This window comes from Lepidochelys kempii, chromosome 7 (genome assembly GCF_965140265.1).
Source record: "Lepidochelys kempii isolate rLepKem1 chromosome 7, rLepKem1.hap2, whole genome shotgun sequence".
NCBI classification, from domain to species: domain Eukaryota; kingdom Metazoa; phylum Chordata; order Testudines; family Cheloniidae; genus Lepidochelys; species Lepidochelys kempii.
The window spans coordinates 5,365,077-5,388,101 of NC_133262.1; the positions used below are offsets into that span (position 1 = coordinate 5,365,077).

Consider the following 23,025-nt stretch of genomic DNA (forward strand, 5'->3'; position numbering starts at 1 on the left):
AGATGGAGGCCCAGACACTGAATGTGCTTAACTATACCAGCATTCCTACTGAGACAATTTGTGGTAGTTAAATAAAGCATGTGCATAAATGTTTGCTGGATTGGGGCCTAAACCTGGAAATGCTAGCTGCAGAGCACCTGCAGTTGTTATGTAATAAGATGCTTCGCCCCCACCCTGCCCCACCTTCTCTTTATCCTTCACTTTAGCAGGACATAATTCCATCACAAAGTTCCCACTGTGATGTTCTTCATGTCAAAAGGAAATGAAACTCTGTCAGCGTGAGAGGGTGATGTAAAGGATGAAAGACAAATGGGAAATGCTCTCAATGCCAGGTTATGGCAATGATATATTATTAAGGCTATGTTAGGAAATAATGCCAAGCCCGTTGTTCTGCTGTTAAGCAAATGTTACAAAAATGCCAGTGTGGGTCTCTGCAACTGGTAGGATGGCATAACAATTCAGTTGCCACATAAATTTATGTTTCACGGGGTCTAATGTAGAATGTGCTCTGGGGTGGGGAATTATCTTGCATCTCACTTTTTAAATGACAGATTGTGTGTTAAGGGAGCAGGTTCCTTGAAGATTTTTAACACCGATGGCTAGAACTGGTGGAAAGATGCTAAGATCTGGGAACGTTTTTTCTTGAATTTTTTTCCACGCAAAGAAATAATTGTCAGATTTTCTGACAAGACTCACTGACGGTGGTTGTTTTCACTTTGCTTTTTCTCTCCTTTTCCCCTTCCGCCGCCTCCTTCTTTTACCTTCCCCTCCCTTCACCTTTTCTCCTTTTGCAAGTAAAAATGCATGTCCAGTGATTTGCGGGTGGACTGAAGGAGGAGAAAAACAATTGGAGAAACAAATTTTAAAAATGGGAGGGATGTTCTGACAAACGCCCAAAGACACACAAACTGGACAGCTAAAATAATCCCTCAACATGTTTTTGTGAAAATATTTTTAATTTTAAAACCATTTTTTAAATAATTTTTCAGCCAGTTCCACGGCTGGAGAATGGTGTTCTGTAAGGCCGTTGAACTCCGGGGACTAAGCCCGCTGTGCGTTTGCAGGATCGGGGACCAGGTGGTCCGTGTCTCTTTGGCAAAGGTGGGGGGTTAATAGACGGGTCAGTTTGCGATTGGGTTTTTTGGGTTGAAAAGGAGCCTCACAAATGCCTCAAAGCTCCAGAGCCCTGTCGGCATCAATGCAGCTGCCCTCTAGGTCCCCTGGAACGGGGCTGCACCCCGCCAGCCGCTTGGAACTCCCCGGTTCAGAGCCACCGGCACCTTCGCCGGCTTCCCAACTCCATAGTGTGCCCTAAGCCATCAGCTGGTCCCCTGCACCCCATCCCTTCGTGCCCCCATCGCTCGGGCTCCCCTTAGCCCCTCTCAGCCCTGCGGGGACCTTTCCCTCCACCCTGCCCCAGGCTCTGTAACCCGACAGCCTCCCGCCCCAAACTCACATCCCCACCCCGGCTCCCCTCGCTCCTCAGCTCGGCTCCTTCCCCCTCTGAGCCCCATGCCCACTGCCACCCCAGCCCCTCCCGGGCAGCGCCCCTCCTTAGCTGCTCGCCTCCCCGCGCGGGCCCCGGGGCGCGCCCTGGCCTCCCCAGCCCAGCGCGCCCATGCCCGGGAAGGCGGGGCAGAGGCGCCCGGCCCGCCCCTCCCTTGCCTCCGCCCAGCGCGCTCGGCTGGCGTGTGCCTCAGCCCGGCGTGCCCGTGTGGAGGGAGCGCAGCGCCCGGCTCCAGCCCCGGCTCCTGGGTGGCTTCTCCGGGCGCGCAGCGGTCTTCAAGCGGCCTCTGCGCGCAGCGGCGCCTGGGCGCCTTGACGCGCTAGCCGGGGAGGGCAGTGAACTTTTGGGCGTCGGGGGCAGAGGCTTCGGAGCAGCGATGGAGGCGGTGAACCAGGTACGGGGAGAGGCGGCTTGGGGCAAGGGCCCGGGCCGGGGCTGGCTCTCGGTCTGCTCCATGATCCCGTCTTGTGTTTGCTTTCTCCCTAGCTCGCCTCCACGGGCACCTTCCGGGCGGTGAAGGAGCCGCTGGCTTTCCTGCGGGCGCTGGAATGGGTGAGTCGGAGGAGCTGGCTGGGGCGCGCCGCGCAGGGCAGAGGATGCGCCCTGGTTGGGGCTTGCAATGGGGCTGGGGGCTGCAGCTGGCTCCCAAGTGCCTGGAGCGGGCGAGGCGTTTGCCGGCGCTGGTGCCGGTTCGTGTGCCGGGGCCGGTCCCCTGCTGGAGAAGCCCCTGCCGCGCGGTCTCCCCGTTTCCCCGGGGCTTGGGGAGGGAGAGACGTGCCTCGGCGGTGGGCTTGGTGCTCATCAGCTAGCTCCGACCCTGGCACGCCGAGTGCTGTTGTGTTCTTCCAGTTCCTGGCCATGGACTCCTGGCCATGTTGAAGGCGCAGTGGTCGGTGTGTATGCGCCGAAGCCCTTCTGTCTCTGGGGGGGGCACAGCCTGGATCGCCTCCTCCAGCCATGCTGGAGTGGGAGGGTGGAGGCAGAGACTTTCCAAAAGTGTAAACACAGAACAGGCGGCTGCGTGCACATGTTCCCCCTCGCAGCGAGCTAAGGAAACGGGTAGCGATGGACAAAGGAGACTTGGAAATGAGGGGGAGACAGCAAGGGGGAAAGGAAATAGGGGCTGGGCTGGGGTAGCTCACACCATCCCAGCTAGCTTCCCCCGTCACCCTAGCTGCAAAGTTCTTTGGATTCTAGCACCCTCCCCTTTGGCTCCGCTCTTTGGCTGTCGTCTCCTTCCCTGCCCCCCAGATCCTTGCACACAAATAGAAGGGGAGGGAGAATTGTGTTGTTTTTTTCCATTCTCCATTAAAAAAAATCTTTATTGTACATTTAGCAAATTTGTCTCTAGGCTGAGCTGCAAAGGAGGCAAATAATGGGTTAGTGGCCACTGTTTCTCTGATCGTTATTCAGAGTGAAATCTGCAGGTCAAATGACACCCACTGCCAGTAGGTCTGAAGGAGGAGGAGAGGCTGTCTGAAGGGAAAGTTCAGAGCATGTCATGTAGGATTAATCACATTCGCCTAACGCTGAGTGGCTGGTAAATGTCAGATACATGTATGTTTGTGTGTTATACATGTGTGTGTAGATTAACATGTAGTGGGATATAGCAATCTCCTTTGAAGAGGTATATTTTGCTGTTTCGTGCATTTTTATATTCAAATTGCAAATTCGATATAGTGTTTCTGAATCCAGCATTTCAATGTGCTGGAAGAATATGTATTCATATTGCTCTGTGCTGCTTGGGGACATTCTCTGCAATGATTCTCAAGAGGCGCTCTGCTCTTGTATGTATGTGTCTGTAACAGCCATGCTGAGCATTAGTGCTTCTGGATTTCTGGGGAACTTGGAACATCAGGTTTTGTATGGCAGGGGCAGGGAGTCCTGCCTGCATCAGTTTGTTAGCAGGGCCTGGGCACCTGTGAAATTTTTAAGGAAAGGGTGTTTTCTCTTGCTGAATGGGTATTAAATGTAATGGGCGGTCGTGTGTCCCTGTTATAATGTCACTCCTGACCCCATTTTTTATATGGATAATTTAGGCCAGCCAGGGGATAAACAATGGGAGGCTTTTGGTGCTTTCAATCATTACGACTTGTTTTCAAAGCTTACTGTAGTTGTGAACTGGAAACATTGGTATCTAAGCTGTGTGTACAGCTTACAGCTTCCCTTGTGGTATTGACCAAAATGACCCTCCTCTGATGGCTGTCTGGAGGCCTGTGGGAAATGAGTCGGGGCTCTTCGTCCAGTTCCTTATGGACAAGTGTCCTCATCATAAAACTTGCCCCCCTTTCTTGGCGGTCTCCGTACAGCTCCCAAGCAAGGACCAACTCGGTCTAGAAACTGGGCCTCCCAGTTTCACGAGATGGTTCCTCTCCATCCATTAGGTTCTTCGGGCAGTGAGTGGAAGCCTGCACTGCTGCTCTCAGTGCTGAATTTGTGCTATGACTAAAGAGTGGACTTCATTCTCTAGGGCAAACCAGCCAGCACTAACATATGACAGCAAGCTCTTGTGGTCACGGGTGACATGCAAAACAAGGGTGTGGAACTCTTTCCCTGGTATCCTGTGTTCTTGCCAGCATATGAGTGTTATAGAGAGACATCTCTTGACTCCATTGAAGTACACTGGATTAAAGGGAGCTTTATGCATTGAGAGAGTGGGCAAACTGTAATCTTTTGCTAACATGTCAGAGGGGTTGGGAAATAATTGTTCATTCTAAATAGATGTATGTGAAACTGAAAGTGCTGTTCAGTATCTGATGTTTAAAAGAGTGTGGATGATTTTAAAAACCTTTCATATGATCCATTTTTCTGCTTTTCCCAGTTTGCCTCCCCCCCAATCTTTTCGCTCCTCTCTGCATCTCCCCTTGCAGTCCTTTCTCCCTGCCCTCCTAGTGCGTCTGCACTCTCTTTTATTCCCCACCTCTTCTGAACATTCATTTGTTAAGCACTTTAATTTTAAAACCAAGCACTCCTGCAGATTCTGTGGCAGCTCTCAAATTCCACAGCGGCACTTGATCAGAACAGTCAAAGTACAGCGCTAATTGCTGGATTTACAGCTGTTTCATTTTGGATGTTGAATGGCGTGTGAGTGATTTTTGTTTTATGCAAAAAGTGCTGACCACAGTGGAATTCATCAAAGCTGCTCATGTTGGTAGTGATGAGTTTTTCAGGACTTTATAGTCATAAACTATAAGGAGGCCTATCCAGTGTTGTGTGTTGGAGATTTGATAGTGGAATTGTAATGCAATAAATTGAACTTTAAAGTATTTTTTTAAAGATTTCAAAAGAAAATTTATATAATTTTCTGATGCCGCCTTTTTGCTCCTTTATGACGTGTAAAGTAGGCCTAAACTTTTTCTCAGCAACCACAAAACTCATAGCTTTTTCCTGATTGTGTTGTTTTTTTTAACCTTAGCAATATTAAGAAATGTCAAGTCTGTTCTTTCCTGATTTTGCTGAATCAGATATCTTTTTGTGCGCTGAGCTTTCTCACCATTGAATTGAACAGGCACTGGGAATCTTAACCACAAACATCCTTTTCTCCCAAAATGTTGCTCAGATTAGCCAAGTAGGCGTGTGTTTATTTAAAGAAATATTCTGAAAATAGAATTTTAAGCAGCCTGACTAGCAAATCACTCCCCCTGTCATTTGTTCCTCTTTTGTGATGTCATAATCCCACTAGTTTTCCAGTCAGAAGGGGTGTTCCAGGAGAGACCAGGTTTCAGTTTCTAAAGTGAAAAAGTAGTAGGAAACATACCGAGGTGGGGAAAAGCTCTTTATATATCATAAAGAAGCAAAAAAAAGTACCAAACTCCTTTCCTCTCCCCCACCCCGCCCCTTCTGCCTAAATATGTCCCACTCGAGCCAGAAATTGCATTTGTGCATATGATTTTTCTGTGGAGAAATGGTGTTCTTCGCTTCCTGCTCTTACTGATCGTGTGGTGTTACTGTGGGATATTGAGCAGCTGCCATGTTTCATCGCAGAAGCGTCTGCATTCTGGGGAAGGGGTTTGATTTTTACAACAAAGATGATAAAGAAAAGAATAACACGCGGATATAGGAAGTCAATCCTGTCTATCTGTTCATAAAGAGCTTTGGGAATCCTTCAGCGTGGACAGTGCTGTAGAAACACAAGGTGTTACGTTTATTTACTGAGATGACTTTGTCTTGATCTTACGGCAGACAGAGGGAATTAAACACCCTTGATATTTAGAAACAGGCCTCTCTGTTTTACTGTGCCAGATACAGCAGTCAAAAGTTCAGATGAGCACATTTTAAATGTAGTCCAGTCACAGCCTTTCATTGCTGTCAGTTAGGTCCCTAGAGAGAACAGTTTATAGGCTAAATTCATGATAATCAGTAACTATATTTATTATAAATACTGATTGCCACAGAGCTTTTGGAAGGGCTAGCAAACCTACAGCCCCATCACCACTGGAGAAGTAAGCACAAATATTTATAAATCTAGGTAACTGGTGGAATGGGTTTAGCGTCACAACCTTCTATGTCCACATCAAAAAAACACCACACAGCTGGGCAAAATTCAGCTTACATGCCAATCTTTTCTAAGAGGAGGACACAGACCTTGAAAAGCAGGGCGGTAGCAGACTGATGCAGGAGAAACTTACCCAAAGTGTACTGATGTGTGGTTTCTCTCTGTTTTCCAGTATCATCTTTTGATGAGCACCAAACATCTAAAGAGAGAATGTTGCAAAAGGAAGCATTTTAAAAAGGGCTGATTTCTCTGGATAGCGATGCAAGTCTGTGTGTAATATATTTTTATTTATATTTCTCATGTACATCATCAGCTGCTTTGTAATCTCATTTCAAGCAAAATTATGGATTCAGGGGATTTAGAGACTAAATTGATTTAGGTCCAATAAAAGAAAGATGAGAAAAGAGGTTTGCAAGAGACTTTAACTATTAAGCAATGGAGGTGGATATTACTGCCAGTACAGAACAGTAACATTATAACATTGACAGATATATAATTCTTTGTGCAGTAAGACAATTAAGAGTTGCACTGTCTGGATTTTATATATTTCACTTTTTTGAGCTAGTGTCAAAATGTTGGAAAGACTTCTCTAAAAGCAGTTCTGTCTGTTGTTCTTTCTTCCCTTGTTTGTTGTTGTTAGAAACATTTGCATGAAAAGAGGATATTTGTTTCTTAAGGATTCATCTGTTTCTGCTGCTTATTTCTCTCATTGCAAGCCTCAGCAGCCAGTTGCGATGTCACAAACAGAGCATTGCCAGTCAACTGAGAAATAGCTCTCGTACATGTGTTTCTGCCAACAACAAACAAGTTAGGAGGCAAGGAAAAGCAGAATTTTCTCTCAATATAGATATAGACACATATATGCTCACACCCATATATATGGTGCATGTGTATATACACAAAAATATATGGCATTATTGTAGGCAGAATTATTTGTAAATACAAGGTTTTTCCAAAGTACTTCTTAATGTTAGCCAAGTCTTGACGGATTTCTGCTTTTTCTCTGTCATTTGCTACAGCGCATGCAAAAGTTCATCCTCAAACGTGAAGTAACTTCTTGACTTTTTTATAATTCTATCTATAAAAAACAGTATGAGTCAAAGTATCATTTTTAATATCTACACCCAAACAGTGAAATTGCTGCAGGTTTAGGAGCCCAGGGTGCTATGATTGCCTTGGGCTCAAATAAATTTGTTAGTCTCTAAGGTGCCACAAGTACTCCTTTTCTTTTCACATTTATATTGTTGTTTTTAAAGCCGACGTCGTAAACTCAAGTCTGGAGAATCAAGTGTCATGTTAGCCTTGTCTACACTAGGCTTATTTCTGAGTTTTCCCACCAGTTCAGCTTCCCACGTAAGAGCCCTAATGTAGAGAAGGTGCTAAGTACCTTCCTGATCTGAACAGGATATAGACAGCACCTGGCTACCTGGAGCCCTTTCTACACTCATATGGTGGCAACAGTGGGGCCATTTTTGACAGAAAAAGCCTGGTGTCGATACTCCCCTAGAGTAAGCAGGTGCTGTTTTTACCAGGGAGGGACTAAGTCATTTACACTAAAGGACAAATCATAAGGCCAGATTTTCAAAAGTGCTCAGCGTGTAAACCCACCTCCCAACATTGCTACTGGTAGGGTTACATGGATGTTTAATTAATTGGTATTTTTACAGCCTGTTAATTAGTGACAGAAAACCCTGCAATGTAAATCAGAATGGGTATTTTAATCTGCCCACACTGTAATGTTCTGAAAAATGATCACTAGGTGTTTTGGATGAGACAATTGGCATTTGGACATTAAAATGCTTAGTGAACCTGAGATCTTTAAAATGAAGTACAGGATTTATGAGTTTAGATAATCATTATATATGAGCATCTTTATTATATGTGGCTGAGATTTGCAAAGCTGTACAGGGCAACTGGACATCCAACCTGCCCAATTTCTAATGGGAATTGTGCATTCCAATTCCCAAGTCATCTTCAGCACTCCATTGGTCAGCTGATTGGTCAGCATGCAGAGCCAGGGCAAGGCTGCTTCTATCAGTCTGTCACAAGTCACATTTGCCTTGACTCTGTAGCCTTTTGATTATGCCTTGCAAACATTACATAGATCTATGATACAAAGTTAAAGCTCTTGACAGACTGGTAGCAACAGCCTTGCTTTTGTCTCAGTGACAAGACGTAAATTCAGCTGAAGCTGTCCAGAGCGGAGTGCCGGTAAATATTTTCAACCCCTGTGGAGTTTTATAGCATGCTGGGGGCAGGAGGAATGCGGGTGGGGGGGTGTAGAAGGGGGGGAGAAAATACTCTGAGAATTTAAGCCCTGCTCAATGCTGTTAGTCAGCTGACCCATAGAGTGTTTTAGTCAGATTGTTTTGCTTGATATACGAAAGGACATCGGAGCTGAATGCTACCAAGTGTGTCCTGAAAAGCCATCAGGAGAGATGGGCCTAGAAAAACATGTCATCCTGGATACTTTGGGTCATGAGGTAAAGGTTAGCATCTGTTTTAATTAAGACATTTCTGGATAGCAAGTTATTCTACAGACTGTATTACAGACCCATAGTTTTTAAAGCAGCCTCAAGCCATCCTTTACATTTCCCTGTGCGAGTTTGATTTCTGCCTTCCAATAAGGAAGCTATCCAACCACCTGATCTGTGCAAATGGGGAACTTACAAATGGAGGGCCTGTAATGGGAACTGTGTCAGATGGACCGCAGCACAGAATTGTTGAGGTCAGCAGGGCTACACATAGATGCAGGGATTTGCCAGGGTTGGGGCCAGGCCAAATGGCATACCAAGTGAGGAGCATCTTCAGTCCCCCACCGCCCATTTGTTAAACTTCTGAATACCTTATCTTTTTATTGCATTTGTAGCCCATTTCACGACTTTGCATGGTTTTTACATGTATGATTTATCACTGTCATATAAGACCATACATTTGCATGCTAGGATCTGGTAATCTGTATTTATTCATGCCAAGAAGTAACGGTATTTCTTTTATAGTGTTGCATAGATAGGGGTTCGATAGAGATCTCTGGCGTCTCATTAAATATGTCCTTTATTAGTAGCTACTCACACTCTTCAAGTCTTAAAACACAAGTAGACTTTCACAATTACACAATAAAACAAGGTTCATAATATCGCAGCTGGGCTCTCACATCACTTCGTTCTTATATCTCACTGACTGATTGGTGAAGCCATTCACCTTAAATACCCGGGAGGGCCTGGCTGACAACAGTGGAGGCTCAGGGAAAATGTAGTTCTCAAAGTCTGGAAGGTTTCACAAGGTTCTATAAAGGTCCAGAACATTCTAGGAGGTTAGTGACAAACAAATCTGCATATGGAATACTGGAAACATGTCAAACATTCTATTTTCCCTTTTGTCGCTAACAACAAAAATAGCAGTCGTCTGCCCCTAAATCCATCCCTAGTCAGGGCCAGAAGAGGGATATTTGACCCTCATGCATTTAGAGCAGAGGTTTTAACGTAGCCTTGTTGTCTGCCTGGTGATGCTTACACTACACTAGCAGCCAGATACTCCGTTATGAATTAGGCCCTGACTAAAGGTTGTGAAGCTGTGGCCCCTTCCCCACAGATCTGACACAGGCAGGGTCAGGGAGAGGGATACAATAGAACATGTGTCAAGCTGTCCTTTAGTGGCTCAAAAGCATAAGTAATAAGAAGCAGGGTGCAAACACTAAACTGGTTGTGAGTTCTACACTTAGATTTCACCAACCAATTATCAAGTGTAAATCCCTCACACACTATAACAGCCTTAATGTGGAGTCACAGACAGTCCCCTTGGGTACTCCGGTCTATCTTGCTACCCAGGTAAGCTTGTCTCTCTGAGGGCTGGTCCCTTTCACCAAAAGTCACGATACTATTCAGGGTGCTCCCAGTCCCAAAGGACTAGTCACTTACCCAGGTCAGTTGCTCCTTAGACCTCACACCAAAGATGATGCTTGTAGCAAATCCTATCATAATCTATCTAAAGATCCATTAACTAGGAAAAGGAAGTAAGAATCTTTTAAAGGTTAAAGCAGGTAAACATGCACACACAAATGAGTTACAGTTTTAAGTTTCAAAAGGTAATAGAAGCTTGTATAATAAGCAAACTCTATGTCCTAGGGCTACCCCAGGCTTAACACTGAGGATCTCTTGTTTAGGCCTAGAAAATCTTGCCCTGGAGAGTCCAAGCAGTATAGAGATACAGTTCCTCCTTGCTAGGGCTTTTTATTCCTTCCCTCCTTCGGTTTTGCGTTGCAAACTTAGCGGATGGGAAGAATCCACTTGCACCTCTCCTCTTCATGGGCGGGGGGGAGCACTCAGGGAGAAAGAACAATCAGCAAAGTCTTTTGTCCTCTGATGTTCGGCAATAGTTTGTCTGGTGTTGATGGGTCTTTTGTGTGGGGCAGGACCTAATGCCTTCTGTTGGAAAGCCAGCATTTCACACTCATTCATGCCCCTTTGCGGTCTAGTGATTTGCCCCGTCACGGAGGCTGACAATGCAAATTTACTAAACTGGGAGGAGTGGTAGATACGCTGGAGGGGAGGGATAGGATACAGAAGGACCTAGACAAATTGGAGGATTGGGCCAAAAGAAATCTGATGAGGTTCAATAAGGATAAGTGCAGGGTCCTGCACTTAGGATGGAAGAATCCAATGCACCGCTACAGACTAGGGACCGAATGGCTAGGCAGCAGTTCTGCGGAAAAGGACCTAGGGGTGACAGTGGACGAGAAGCTGGATATGAGTCAGCAGTGTGCCCTTGTTGCCAAGAAGGCCAATGGCATTTTGGGATGTATAAGTAGGGGCATAGCGAGCAGATCGAGGGACGTGATCGTTCCCCTCTATTCGACATTGGTGAGGCCTCATCTGGAGTACTGTGTCCAGTTTTGGGCCCCACACTACAAGAAGGATGTGGATAAATTGGAGAGAGTCCAGTGAAGGGCAACAAAAATGATTAGGGGTCTAGAACACATGAGTTATGAGGAGAGGCTGAGGGAGCTGGGATTGTTTAGCCTGCAGAAGAGAAGAATGAGGGGGGATTTGATAGCTGCTTTCAACTACCTGAAAGGGGGTTCCAAAGAGGATGGCTCTAGACTGTTCTCAATGGTAGCAGATGACAGAACGAGGAGTAATGGTCTCAAGTTGCAGTGGGGGAGGTTTAGATTGGATATTAGGAAAAACTTTTTCACTAAGAGGGTGGTGAAACACTGGAATGCGTTATCTAGGGAGGTGGTAGAATCTCCTTCCTTAGAGGTTTTTAAGGTCAGGCTTGACAAAGCCCTGGCTGGGATGATTTAACTGGGAATTGGTCCTGCTTCGAGCAGGGGGTTGGACTAGATGACCTTCTGGGGTCCCTTCCAACCCTGATATTCTATGATTCTATGAAATGCTCAGCTATTACCTTGTAATGTGGGATACAGATGTCATAAGTGAGATTAATGTAGGCAGCAATTTACAAACATTCAATCAAGTCTAAACAATGAGCACATTTTTATAATTCTAATACCTGTTTTAACAATACCTATACCTGGGTGAGCCAGACTCATTCCAGCTATGTGTTTGTCAGTATCCAGGTGAGGCACAGGGACCTTGGCATAAGCTGGCACCTCGTTTGCCAGTGTTACATTGTTCCGTTTTAAAAGTGACTATGAAACCATGTACAGTACTTGAATATAATTATGTCAGTGTCACATGAGTCGCTCTGACTAAGCATCATTACCTGGTTGATTGCTTATAGGCAGCATGGCATAATGTCATGTTGACTGTAAAGCCTTGAAGAATGTACTAAGGGTTCTCTCTTAGCGTGCTTAAATGACTCGACAAAGGGCACACGGTGAGTCACTGGCAGAGCTGTGAACTGAGCCCGATTGTTCTAGTAGCCACCTGCTGTTGCTGTTTAGACAGCACTGTCACCCTTTGCTATGGAAACTCCCTAAAATCATGCGTTATTTTACAAAAGCTTTATATATACCGTTAAAGGTGAGAGAAACCTCAAATCCCATTAACTTCAATAGGTTTTAAGCACATTGAATGTCTTGAACCATGGGCTCAGCCTCTTGTGGCACCAGGCCCTAAGAACAGACCTAGTCCTGATAATTGGCACTGTAACTCTTGCATACAGCTTCACCCAACGCTCAAACCAGGATCCCAGTGGCCTGCGGGTAGAAACTCTTCCACATGTATTATTTTTATTATTTGAGAGGGGCCGGTAGCAGGGTTCTCCATTTAAAATCGGGACCCTATTATGCTAGGTGGTGTCAAAGTACATTAAAAGACCACCTATACCAGTGGTTCTCAAACTTTTGTACTGGTGACCCCTTTCACATAGCAAGCCTCTGAGTGCAACCCCCCTTATAAATTAAAAACACACTTTTATATATTTAACTCCATTATAAATGCTGGAGGCAAAGTGGGGTTTGGGGTGGAAGCTGACAGCTCGTGACCCCCCATGTAATAACCTCGCAACCCCGACCCCAGTTTGAGAACCCCTGACCTATACCATGAAGAGCTCATAATCTAATTTAAGACAAGATGGAACAAGTTGTTGTTACAGTCCATAGATAGGATTGGGGTAAAGGAGGTAAAAGCAATAAGAACACATGCAGGGTTGCCAACTCTCTGGATATTTAGTGCTTTTCTTAAAGCCTCAGCTCCTGGAGTCATGTGATTACATGAGACTCTCAGCTTTCACTTTAAAAAATAGTACATTTCTAGCCTTCATGGTAGCAGAGAAAAACTTGAAGATGCAAACTCTCAAGGTTCAAACACTGGAAGACAAATAAAAGAACTGCAAATCCATGAGTGATATAATCTCTTTTCTATGATAATCTCACAATGTTTGAATGTGTGGGGCTGGCAGTACTGCACATGTTAACGTAGTCTAACTCTGTGTATTAACTTGAAGGGAAGAAGTTGGACTTTACTCAGATCTTGCCGATAAGAGCTGTGCTATTTTTTTCTCCTCTGAAAGTTAGTGTTACAAAGTGAGCCTGGACAAAATAGGTTTTATGGATTTCAAATTACTTTTTTTTTTTTTGATGACTTGAACATAAATTGGAGGCATGTGATTTCTGGTCTGAGTGGTTGTCTTTTAGCATTTAATCAATTAATTAAATTAAACACAAAAGTACGGTTGACAAGAGACAGTGGGATCAGTATTGATTTAATTCCTTCAGTAACTTTAAAATTAAAACCAACGAGGAGTATTTGTAGCACCTTAGAGACTAAAATTAAAATTGTCTGGATACAGATGCCTTTTCCCTTCAGTATTTGCTATATTATTTCATCTCTCTTGAGATGGGAACTTAAAGTGCTTTCATCAATGGAGAGCACAGTTGTTTACTTTATTGCTTTCTGTCTTGAAATACAAAGTCTTTGAAACTGTTTTTGATAGTGTTCATCAGAGAGTCAAAATATGATTCTCAGCGTCCAACAGAAAAACGTATAATGGGAGGACTGAGACAAACAGTCTGCTAGAGTTAGCTACATTCCTCTTTCCTTTTGTGGATATAACCTGTAGGCAGCAACCATATGTAAGGAAATAATCAATCAAATAAAGACTAGGAAAGATCATCCTTTACCGGTGATATGCTCTGCATCTAAAACGAAATGCATTGCAGCTGATAATAAGCATTTCTTTGAATAGCTAACTCCCTGCCTTTAATGACAGAACTAACCAGATCATCTATAATAATGCCCCCTGTGACTCCTAATAACTTTATAAATAGAGCTGGTTGTGAATTTTTTGAGGGGTCTTATCAGGTTTGATGAATCTTCCATTAAGAAGGTTTCTCAGGTCCAGGATGAAGTGTATTTGGGGCAGAGGGTTGAAACACTCATCTGAGTCTCCCACATCTCAGTAAGTGCCATAACCACAGAGCCATGAAACACTGCTGCACAAAATAGGAAACTCTTTGGAGTTATGTGGTCCCTGTTTGCTTCGGTAGGCATTTGTCATTGAAACGGGTGAGATCGGTTTTTGGTGAGGCTTCTTTGTGATGGAAGAAAAGCTGGTATTATCACCATGTGTGTGTGAATGTTCTAAGCACTCAAAATAGGGGCTGGGGAGAGAGACTGATTAATGCTAAATGTTTATTATATATGCAAGTCAAGAGTCTGTGAAGGGAAGAGCAAAAATGATTTGACTTTCAATGAAGAGGCATGGGGGCAGAGAACTGTGTCATTAGACACACTACAGTAATGTGTATCAGAAGTATTCTTGCCAATTTGTATCGGGGAGATGCTTCAGCCATTTCTTTCCTATACATTGACGTCTGCATGATTTCAGCCACTGGGTAAAAAGCCTTACAAATTGACATCTGTGGGTGCAGATCCTGCACAAAGGGCTGGGGAAGGCTGGGATGCCAGAGAAGCTTTGCTCAGTGAGCAAGCTGCTACTGTTACGATTGGAAACCTGAGTTCTGGATCCCTGACTTGAAGGCCGTGGTAACTCTGGTTACGTTAACGTTTTTTGTGTAGTGAGTCGCCTAGCAATCCAAAGAGAAGGTATCATTTCCCCCAGCCTCTGTATGTACATCTGTCCTAGAGAAAGGAACTCTCTAGTCCCTTTTTGCTGAAGCAATCACGTGGTGGTACAGAAAGCACGTGATACTGTCCCAGGTACAGTACTGTGGGCATCCTAACATTCAGTTCCACACACAGGCAAATTCAGTCTTTCCCCTTTTGTATCAGAGGCCGTTAAACAGCGTAGACTGTAAAACAATACATAAAATAGCGCATAGCCACCTTTCTGTTTGGTCAGTAACATAACTTCGAAACAAGGGTACATATAACTCATATATTTTAATCTTCCGCTAGTGTCTCTAAAATTACTGTAAAAAGTACAAAAGATCACACAACATGCTGTGTGGATGTGCTGCTTCTAAGGTGTCTTGTTAAGAATGGCATATGTATTGCAAAACGTGACGTAGTTGCTAAGGTCGTGACAGCGTGGTTTTATTTGGCAGAGTGCTGAACTTTGGCAAACTGTAAATTATTGCTTCATTTACTCTGCATTATTTACTCTTATGGCTGTTTTGGGCACCATTTTGTCAGAAGAAGCTTTTTCACATTTAGAAGATTTTACTTTCTTAATCAGAATGACTGGAACCTTCCCCCCGCCCCCTTTGAGCAGGTGCTTAGAGTGCCTATATAATTATGGATTTTTCAGTGGCTCTAATTGTGATGCAAAATATTGTATTGTAATAAGTTTGGCAATAGGATACATTCACCTAAGGAAGTTTTCCCAAAGAAGTACCACACGGTATAAATAAAGAACTATTTATTTCTTCGTTAGCAGATCATGCGTAACTGTGCACACACAGCCGAGTGTCTGATTTGTGTGCACGTATTACTTTTCTAATCCTAGCTAGTAACCTTTGAGTGGGCTAGAGTTCGCTTCATCGCCCTTCGCCGATGCCTAAAACCCCCAACTCCCATAAGAAAAGTAGCTGGAGACCCAGAGTTCGGGCTTTTAAGGATTTTCAGCAAGGACTGCACAGGGTCAGTCTCCCCACATTCAAGTCCCAAAAGGAACTAAAGAAATGAATTCAATTAAATAACTTTATAAAGTCTTATGATAAACAAATTAATAATCTAATTTTCACAGCATAACATAGCTATTTTATAATCCACACACATTATCTTCACAGTTATACATAAACATAAATAAAGAAAACAAATTAAAATCTGAACAGTTCAGTCCCCACAGAAACACAGTGAGAAGAAACGGAGAGTTCCCAAAAGCTTAGGGTTAGTTCATCTAAGTCTCAGTTAGAGTCTTTGGCCACCAAATCTAAAACAACATCTTCCCTCCACTTGCTTGTAGGAATCTTCATGGAATCCAGGCAGACTCTTCCTCTCCTGAAATCACGGCTAGCCAGTCAGCTGACGGATTAACCAACCGCTCAATTAAGTGTATAGATTTAAAGAAAACCCTGCTGCAAAATGCTTCAGGGTTAGGGACAACAGCCTGCTTCCTGCTCCTGCGCTCAGCTTCTTCCAACTCACACAGGTCACATGGCCTTCTGCAAAGCAGCTGCCCTGGCTGTGTGGTCTGACAGAGCCTGACCCCGGCACCAGTGAACCTATTGGACCAGACCCAAAACTACCACATCCAAATCCAGCAGCTTCTGGATGTGGAGTGCTAAATCTGCCTAGCAACAATGACCCAGACGCAACTCACTCCTACCTCCCCACAATGGGTCTCTTAGAGACAATTCTCCCTATTAGGCACATGGATTACAGGTGCGTGTACAAAGCCCAGCTTGAGCATGTGCTTGGAGGTCCATGCGCACTAATGCGCGTAGCTTTCCAAGACAGAGTTAAATAGTTGCATGCTTACATCCTTCAGAGTCCGTGCTGTCCTAGGTACCATATTAAACAAACTGAAGTCTAGCAAGTCCACCAAGTACGTGAGATGGTCCTTATGCTATACAGGTGTAAGTCAGTGGTGTAATGTCCAGTGTATGTAGGGTGACCAGATAGCAACTGTGAAAAAACGGGACAGAGGGTGGGGAGTAACAGGTGCCTATATAACAAAAAGTCCCCCAAAATGGGACTGTCCCTTTAAAAAAGGGACATCTGGTCACCCTAAGTGTATGTGAAAGGGGAATCAGGCCCCATATCTCTTGAATGACATGGTATTTAACCTGGAGCATTAGACCAAGATGCGGGAGCAGAAATCTGTGGAACATAAAGCTCTCATTAGGTTCAGGCCGTTTCAGAAGACAGGAAGTGTACACATCCAGAACCAAAGTTAGAAATAAATCGGATCTGATTGCCTTGCGACACTGCTGGCCTGTCAACTCGATCTTTATTCCATGAGAAATACCAGAAAGCGCTGCAGACGTTCAAGTAGAATATTCCTTTAGAAATACATGAAAGCAAAGTATTGAGGGAGAAAATTCCCCCAGAATTTCACCAAGAGAGGAATCCTGTCTAAAATCCTTAAGATTTTTTTATACCTGAGAGGAAGATCTATAGTGGCACTCCAGTGGAGTTTTGAATTTTTTTAAAAAATATTGGTTATATTCTAGTGGCGTTTTAGCCTCCTTTTCTGCTAATGTTAATGCTTTGCCTTAATGTGAAATTCCTTGGATGATGCAAATCTACCGTTTCTGTGGTTTGAAATTATAAACCGAAGCTCAGATCTTCTTATGCAGCAATTGGATATCTGAGTGGGATTTGGCTGTATGTGTATGTTACATATTGATTGTTTCCATCATCTCTTTTTATTGCCGTAAGGAGTTAGGCAAGCATGTAGTTCCTGAGTCACACCCCGGATGTAGGAGAGATCATGGGAGCAGCATCTCTGAACTGGGATGCAGCAGGATTTGCTGTGTACTGTGGAAAGCTAGTTGGGAAACATGCTGTATCAGAAGACTTGCCAGACGCCTTCACCTTGTCTCTTCCTTTCCGGGCTCAGTCAGCTTTGAGCCAGGTATTAACAGCTATATGTAAAATGCTGTGCACTCAATGTCCTTGAGTGCCTTCTGCTGGCACCTTATCTATTGCCTAACTATTGACCTCTATTCAGGTATCTCTCTTTATTGTGCATTCTTGTAATGCCTGGAGAGAGAGAGGTGGTGAGCAACCTGAGCCACTGCATTCCTGGCTTGAGGTGGGCTTTGGGGAATCTGCATCCAGATGTTCCCCTGACGGAATCAAGGCTCATAGTAGAAGTGTATTAATCTTCCTTGCCAGTCCATGAGTTAATTAGCTTGTGTTATGCCTCCTGAAAAACCCATAAGGCAGTCTTCACTGCTGTTATTTTCTTGTGATTGTAGGTGGCTCATGGCTGACACATGGCACCTATTATTGTCCCTGCTAATGATGCACATGCTCAGAGTCCAAGTTGTGCTCAGAGTCCAAGTTGTAATACTCCAAGAAACACCTTGTGCTTTACGTTCCTATATGGCCAACAAACATAGTGTTTCCAGGAACGCTGGACTCAAAGCCCAGCCCCTCCTGGTCTGACATTTGTCAGTAGTAGTGGAACTGCACGTGGGGCATGGAATAAAAGTCGGATGGTCAGAAGCAGCTGTTGTTCTAGCGGCAGGCACTAAATATTATCCTTTTTTCTCCCCTGCGTGTGACAGGTTTAAAGCTCCTTGGCTGAAAGGTCAACAGCAAATGAACATTTTTAGCGTGCCCTTTTCCGCTCCTTTACAGTGCATAGAGTTGGACTCAAACGTTTTGTTCCAAAGTTTATTTTCTCCTTGTGTTTAGCCTTAGAAATAGCTGCAATATTAAGTCCCGACTTCCTTGTTTTCACTAGAGCACAGAAGAAATGGAGTGGGATGGTTTTATCTATCTGGATTGAAACTGGAGGAGCCACTGCTCTCAGCCCCCAAATGAGCCTGCGGGATTCTGAGTCTTTCAGAGAGAGTTTTTCTCCCAACTGTTTGGGAATTGGAGGCGATGAGGTTTCTAATTAAAATACACATTCAAAACAATGGGCTCCAAACAGTCTTCTCTGTTCTCAGAGGAGGACTGGGAAAGTTGTAGCTCAGGCTTCAGTCTGTGGTGTCATATTGTGGTGTTGCACTAAAAGAATGTGGGTTTTTCTCTGTCCACTATATTAGCTAGTTCACAGCAGAGGTCTATGAGTCTGCTCGTGCTTCTACTGCAGGGAGTTTGTTCTTTAGCTCAAGTGGTAGAGGCTCATGCTTCTGGTATTGAAGGTGCTGGTTTAACTTCCCCTGTCAGTTTGGAGAAGTTACTTTATGTTGTCCTAGTCCCTCCTACTGCCAAAGCATCCTCTTGCAAAAATAAAACATGGAAATCAAGGTTTGATGTTTTTAATATTAAAAAAAATTGAGAAAATAAAATTACAAAATAAAAAAGTTGAAGTTTGTGCATGACAGACACCTTGTTATCCATGCCCAGGGATTGACCCAGGGCCCTCTGTAGCAACACGCATCAGCCTCTACAGCTAGAGTGTCAGAAGCAGGCTCTGTATGTGGGGGTTATAACACACGCATCATCTGTGCGTTGGGCACTGAAGGGGGATGTGACTCACTTTGACGTGTTGGTTACAAGGGCTTTTATATAGTGCTTTATTCATCCTTAGATTTTTAAAACGCTTCGCAAAGGGCAGAAGGTAGCATTATCCCCGTTGTTGTCCGCTGTGCTGTGGTAGCCATATTGGTCCCAGGATACTAGACAAGGTGGGTGAGGTGATATCTTTTACTAGATCAACTTCTGTTGGTGAGAGACACAAGCTTTCGAGCTTGTCTGAAGAAGAGCTGTTTGTAAGCTCGAAAACTTGTCTCCCCAAGAGAAGTTGGTCCAGTAAAATATATTACCTCCCCCACCTTATCTCTCTATTGTCCCCATTATGCAGCTGGGGAAACTGAATGATAGAGACACAAGTGACTAGCCCAAGATCACACAGTAGGTCACTGGCAGAGTAGGGAAGTGTCTAGTGGACCCTGCATCATTAATAAACACAACAAGAGCACAAACACACTTTTTTTTTAGCTTTGTAGTTCATCTCCAGCCAGTTAAAGCCATTAGATGTAGTTTGTGTCCACCATAAATCCATATAACTCTCCACCAGGATTTATTCTCCTCTTCACCAGCAGCACAATGGTTACTGTTGTTCTTTTGCCTTTGTCTTAGTGTTCACTTTAATGAAACTCTGCACTGGACGTAGGGTGGTACAAAATTCTGGATAAGGCTCTGATGTGACAGTAATGGCTGTGCAGGGCCAGGGCTGTAATGTGTGAAAGTGATTTGATCACTGTCATTCAAACGTCTAAGTGAAGAAATGGTTCCGCATTCCGACAGCTGGCATAAACTCATCCGGGGTGCAAGCAAGAGCGACTTGTGAAGGGAGCCTTGACCTCCCACCCAGCCCCCCCATTCTCTAAGCAAGAGCAACTTGTGAAGGGAACCTTGACCCCACACATGCACAGTCTGTACCGGGGTCTTGTTCATAGAAGGTTCTAGGCACTTCTTTGAGTGCTGAGTGGGTGCCCACAATGAAGCTCACCCCCCAAACCAGTGAGTCCTTTGATTCAAGTAGGATGGGGCCCCTGGTGATGAGGAATTATCCAGCTGAGGACACATCTTCTGTGTTGGGCACAAGGAGAGAAATATCCTGCCTTGAAGGATAACGCTTCCTGCATTTAGCTGGGTGTTTAGGTAGAGATTAAAAGAAAAAAAATCACATGTTTACTCTGGCAGTGAACTAGTGTTGAATCTGAACGGGTATTCAATCACCACACTCCAGCCCAGAGCAAGAGTGGTAAGTGGTTAGAAGTTTGGACTGTACAGAACCACCAGGGGAGGCTGTTCATGTCAATGACAGATGGGGGGCGGGGGGTGTACAATCCTGGGGGAACTACACCTCAGATTGTGGGGAAGAGTTAGATTCAGTAGAGTCACAGCCCCATGTTTGAGACGGCAAACGCTCTGCATCAGGGACTGCTTCTGTGTTTGTACAGCACCCTGTACAATGGGACCTTAATCTTCCTTGGAGGCTTTGGCGGCTGCTACCATATAAATATTTATTAATGAATGAAAAGTGTTTTAAAATTAGGCAGTTTCCACAATCACTATTTGGGGCCTGTAATTTGAATATATCCCTCCAAAATCAAAGGCAAATGTGTGTTTTTTAAATCCAGCTTCTGATAAATCCAGCAAAGCCCTCATGATTATCATCTACAAGGAGGGCAAGAGCATATGACTCGAATTTCGATCCCTCTTTCAAATAAGATGCCTGCTAACAGATTAAACAATAGGCGCCTTCCTGCTTAATTTTAACATTTTAATTAATTCTTTGCTGCTGTGTCTCTTTGATCTCAGCGAGCTGATACATGCAGTGTCACTTAGTGTGTTAGAACAGTATTTTATGCTAATCTTGCATAAAGAAGCGGGGATGCATTTGAGTGTGAATGGTTCTTAAAGTGCAGAAGATGCACTCTGCCAAGCATTGACTGTAGCACAAAATGACCTTTCAAACTGATGACTAGAGATAGGTGCATACAGAGAAACTATTCATGAATGTTTTGGAGACTTCTACGGCTATTTCTACACGACAGTCTTAAGTCGACCTATGTTAGGTCGACTTACAGCGACCACATTAATTACTGCTGTGGCTGATGTCCACACTACCCTTCTGTCAGTGGTGTGTGTCCTCACTAGGAGCGCTTCCACCGAATGAAGAGGGGCAGTGGGGGGGACTGGGAGTCCCCTCAGTTCAACGCAGCTCCCCACCAGGAGCCCAGCTGCCCCCCCCCCCACATGGCTTCTCGCCTTCCTGCTCCCAGCTGGCAGTGGGGGAGTGGGAAGCTGCCTGGGGCTTCTTGTCTCCGGCACAGAGATCTGCGCCCAGAGTCTGGTTGGCTGCCATGCTCCCAGCCTGGAGCGGGGAGCTGGGACCCCAGGGGGCAGCATGGTTCCCACCGGGGAGCAGGGAGTCTGGGCACCAGCCCAAGCCGGGAAACTGGCTGGGGAGCCAGGAGATGGCTTTCTTTTCAATTTCATGGCTCTGCATTTCAGTGTGTACACCTCCACTGTTTTGTCGATGAAAGCTGACTTGTTGACAAAATTGTGTAGTGTAGACAAGGCTTTAGTAGACATTCACTTTGACCACATTTGGTCCTCTTTTTATGAGTGTTGCTGAAAGAAGAAGTTCTGTTTATACGATTTTTTTGTGAAAAGATTTCAGGCCCAGAGCCGAGATTGGCTTATCTGTGAAACAAAATTCATTTCCAGTGGAAGCAATTTATAAATGTAGGTCATCCAAGTGTGGGACAGAAACAACACCATGTGACTTTGATGACCAGCTTGTCTATTGAATCCTCTCAGTGGACAGTTTGAGGGTATTCCACAGGCTGGAATCTGTTCGCACAGAAAAATTAACATGGCTACTTCAAACTGTGAGCCAATTAGTAAAAACCTCAATCTGTTTGTAAGTAATGCGCACATGGGCAGAAAAGGGCTAAATTCACCAAGTGACGAGTTAGTACCCTGCATCCTCAGCTCCATTGATGAGCAGCCTTTGCAAATAAAGGAAGAGAAATAAGCCCTCCAGCAATGTGTTAAACTTTAATAGCAAAGAACTGTATTATAATGGGTTTCCCCATTTCCATGAGCTGGGTTTGCAAGTGGCTGTGGTTTGAGAGAGGCAGGGGAACGGGGAATGTGGAAACTGAAAGAAAAAGTTCTTGGGAGTGGGGTAGGGTAGGGTGGGGTGATATGGCCTGTAACTGGCTTTTAGGGACTAGACACAGTGGCATGAAGGCTCCAGCTGGATTAAAAAGGGGTGTCGGTAAATGTTTTTTCCCTCCCCTCCCCCAGCCGGAAAATTTTAAACAAACTGAAAAATAATTAATTTTTTGTCTAGATTTTTCTATGGAAAATGTCAGTTTTTTGGTCAAAATTTGAGTACCAGAATATTTCCACTGGAACACAATATTTCAACTAAAACTGAAATTTTTTACTTTGGGAATGCTGCTGCGGTGGGACTCATAGTTTGGGTGTGTCATGCGCCTGTTCTCTGTAGGCTCCCTGGTTGGACTACATCTCCCATGATGCACGATGGTTTCCCTTCTTGGAGAGGGGAGGTGGTATATCATGGGAATCCCTGACCATGGTGCATCATGGGAGATTAGGGACACCTGCCTATAGAGGAGAATGAATTGCATTCAGATGCTTTAGATCTTTGACTGTAACGTGTGCCCAACCTTTACATGGTCAGAGCAGGTGCTTTTCAGAGCATTATGGAACCAGCATAATTCAAAGTCAATAGAAGGGAATTGCTTGTGTTAGGTACTACCTGGCCTGCTACCTCAATTCACTGGGTTTTCTATGTTCCCACTGCTCTCATTCATGGCAGTTCGCTCTACAATAAGAGCACCAGGTCCAGCACAGAATCTGTGTTTTCAGATTGGTCTAGCTCTGAAAGATAATCGATGCTGGCTTCAGGGCGGGCCAACATATGCGGGGAAAGCTCAGCTTGCCACATAACAAGAATTCTGCTGCTTTAGAGAAAGTCACAGAGATGTTAT

General features: G+C 44.5%; 1 protein-coding gene across 1 annotated transcript in view; it reads left to right on the forward strand.

Annotated features, from left to right (window-relative positions):
* Positions 1 to 1,682: 1,682 nt before the first annotated feature.
* Positions 1,683 to 23,025, forward strand: part of SYNPR (synaptoporin) — a 174,904-nt gene continuing 153,561 nt past the window's right edge. The window contains exons 1-2 of the mRNA XM_073350984.1: positions 1,683 to 1,901; positions 1,994 to 2,059. Of these exons, the coding sequence (XP_073207085.1) occupies positions 1,884 to 1,901; positions 1,994 to 2,059 (84 nt within the window). The 5' untranslated portion in view covers positions 1,683 to 1,883. The remainder of the gene's footprint in view (positions 1,902 to 1,993; positions 2,060 to 23,025) is intronic.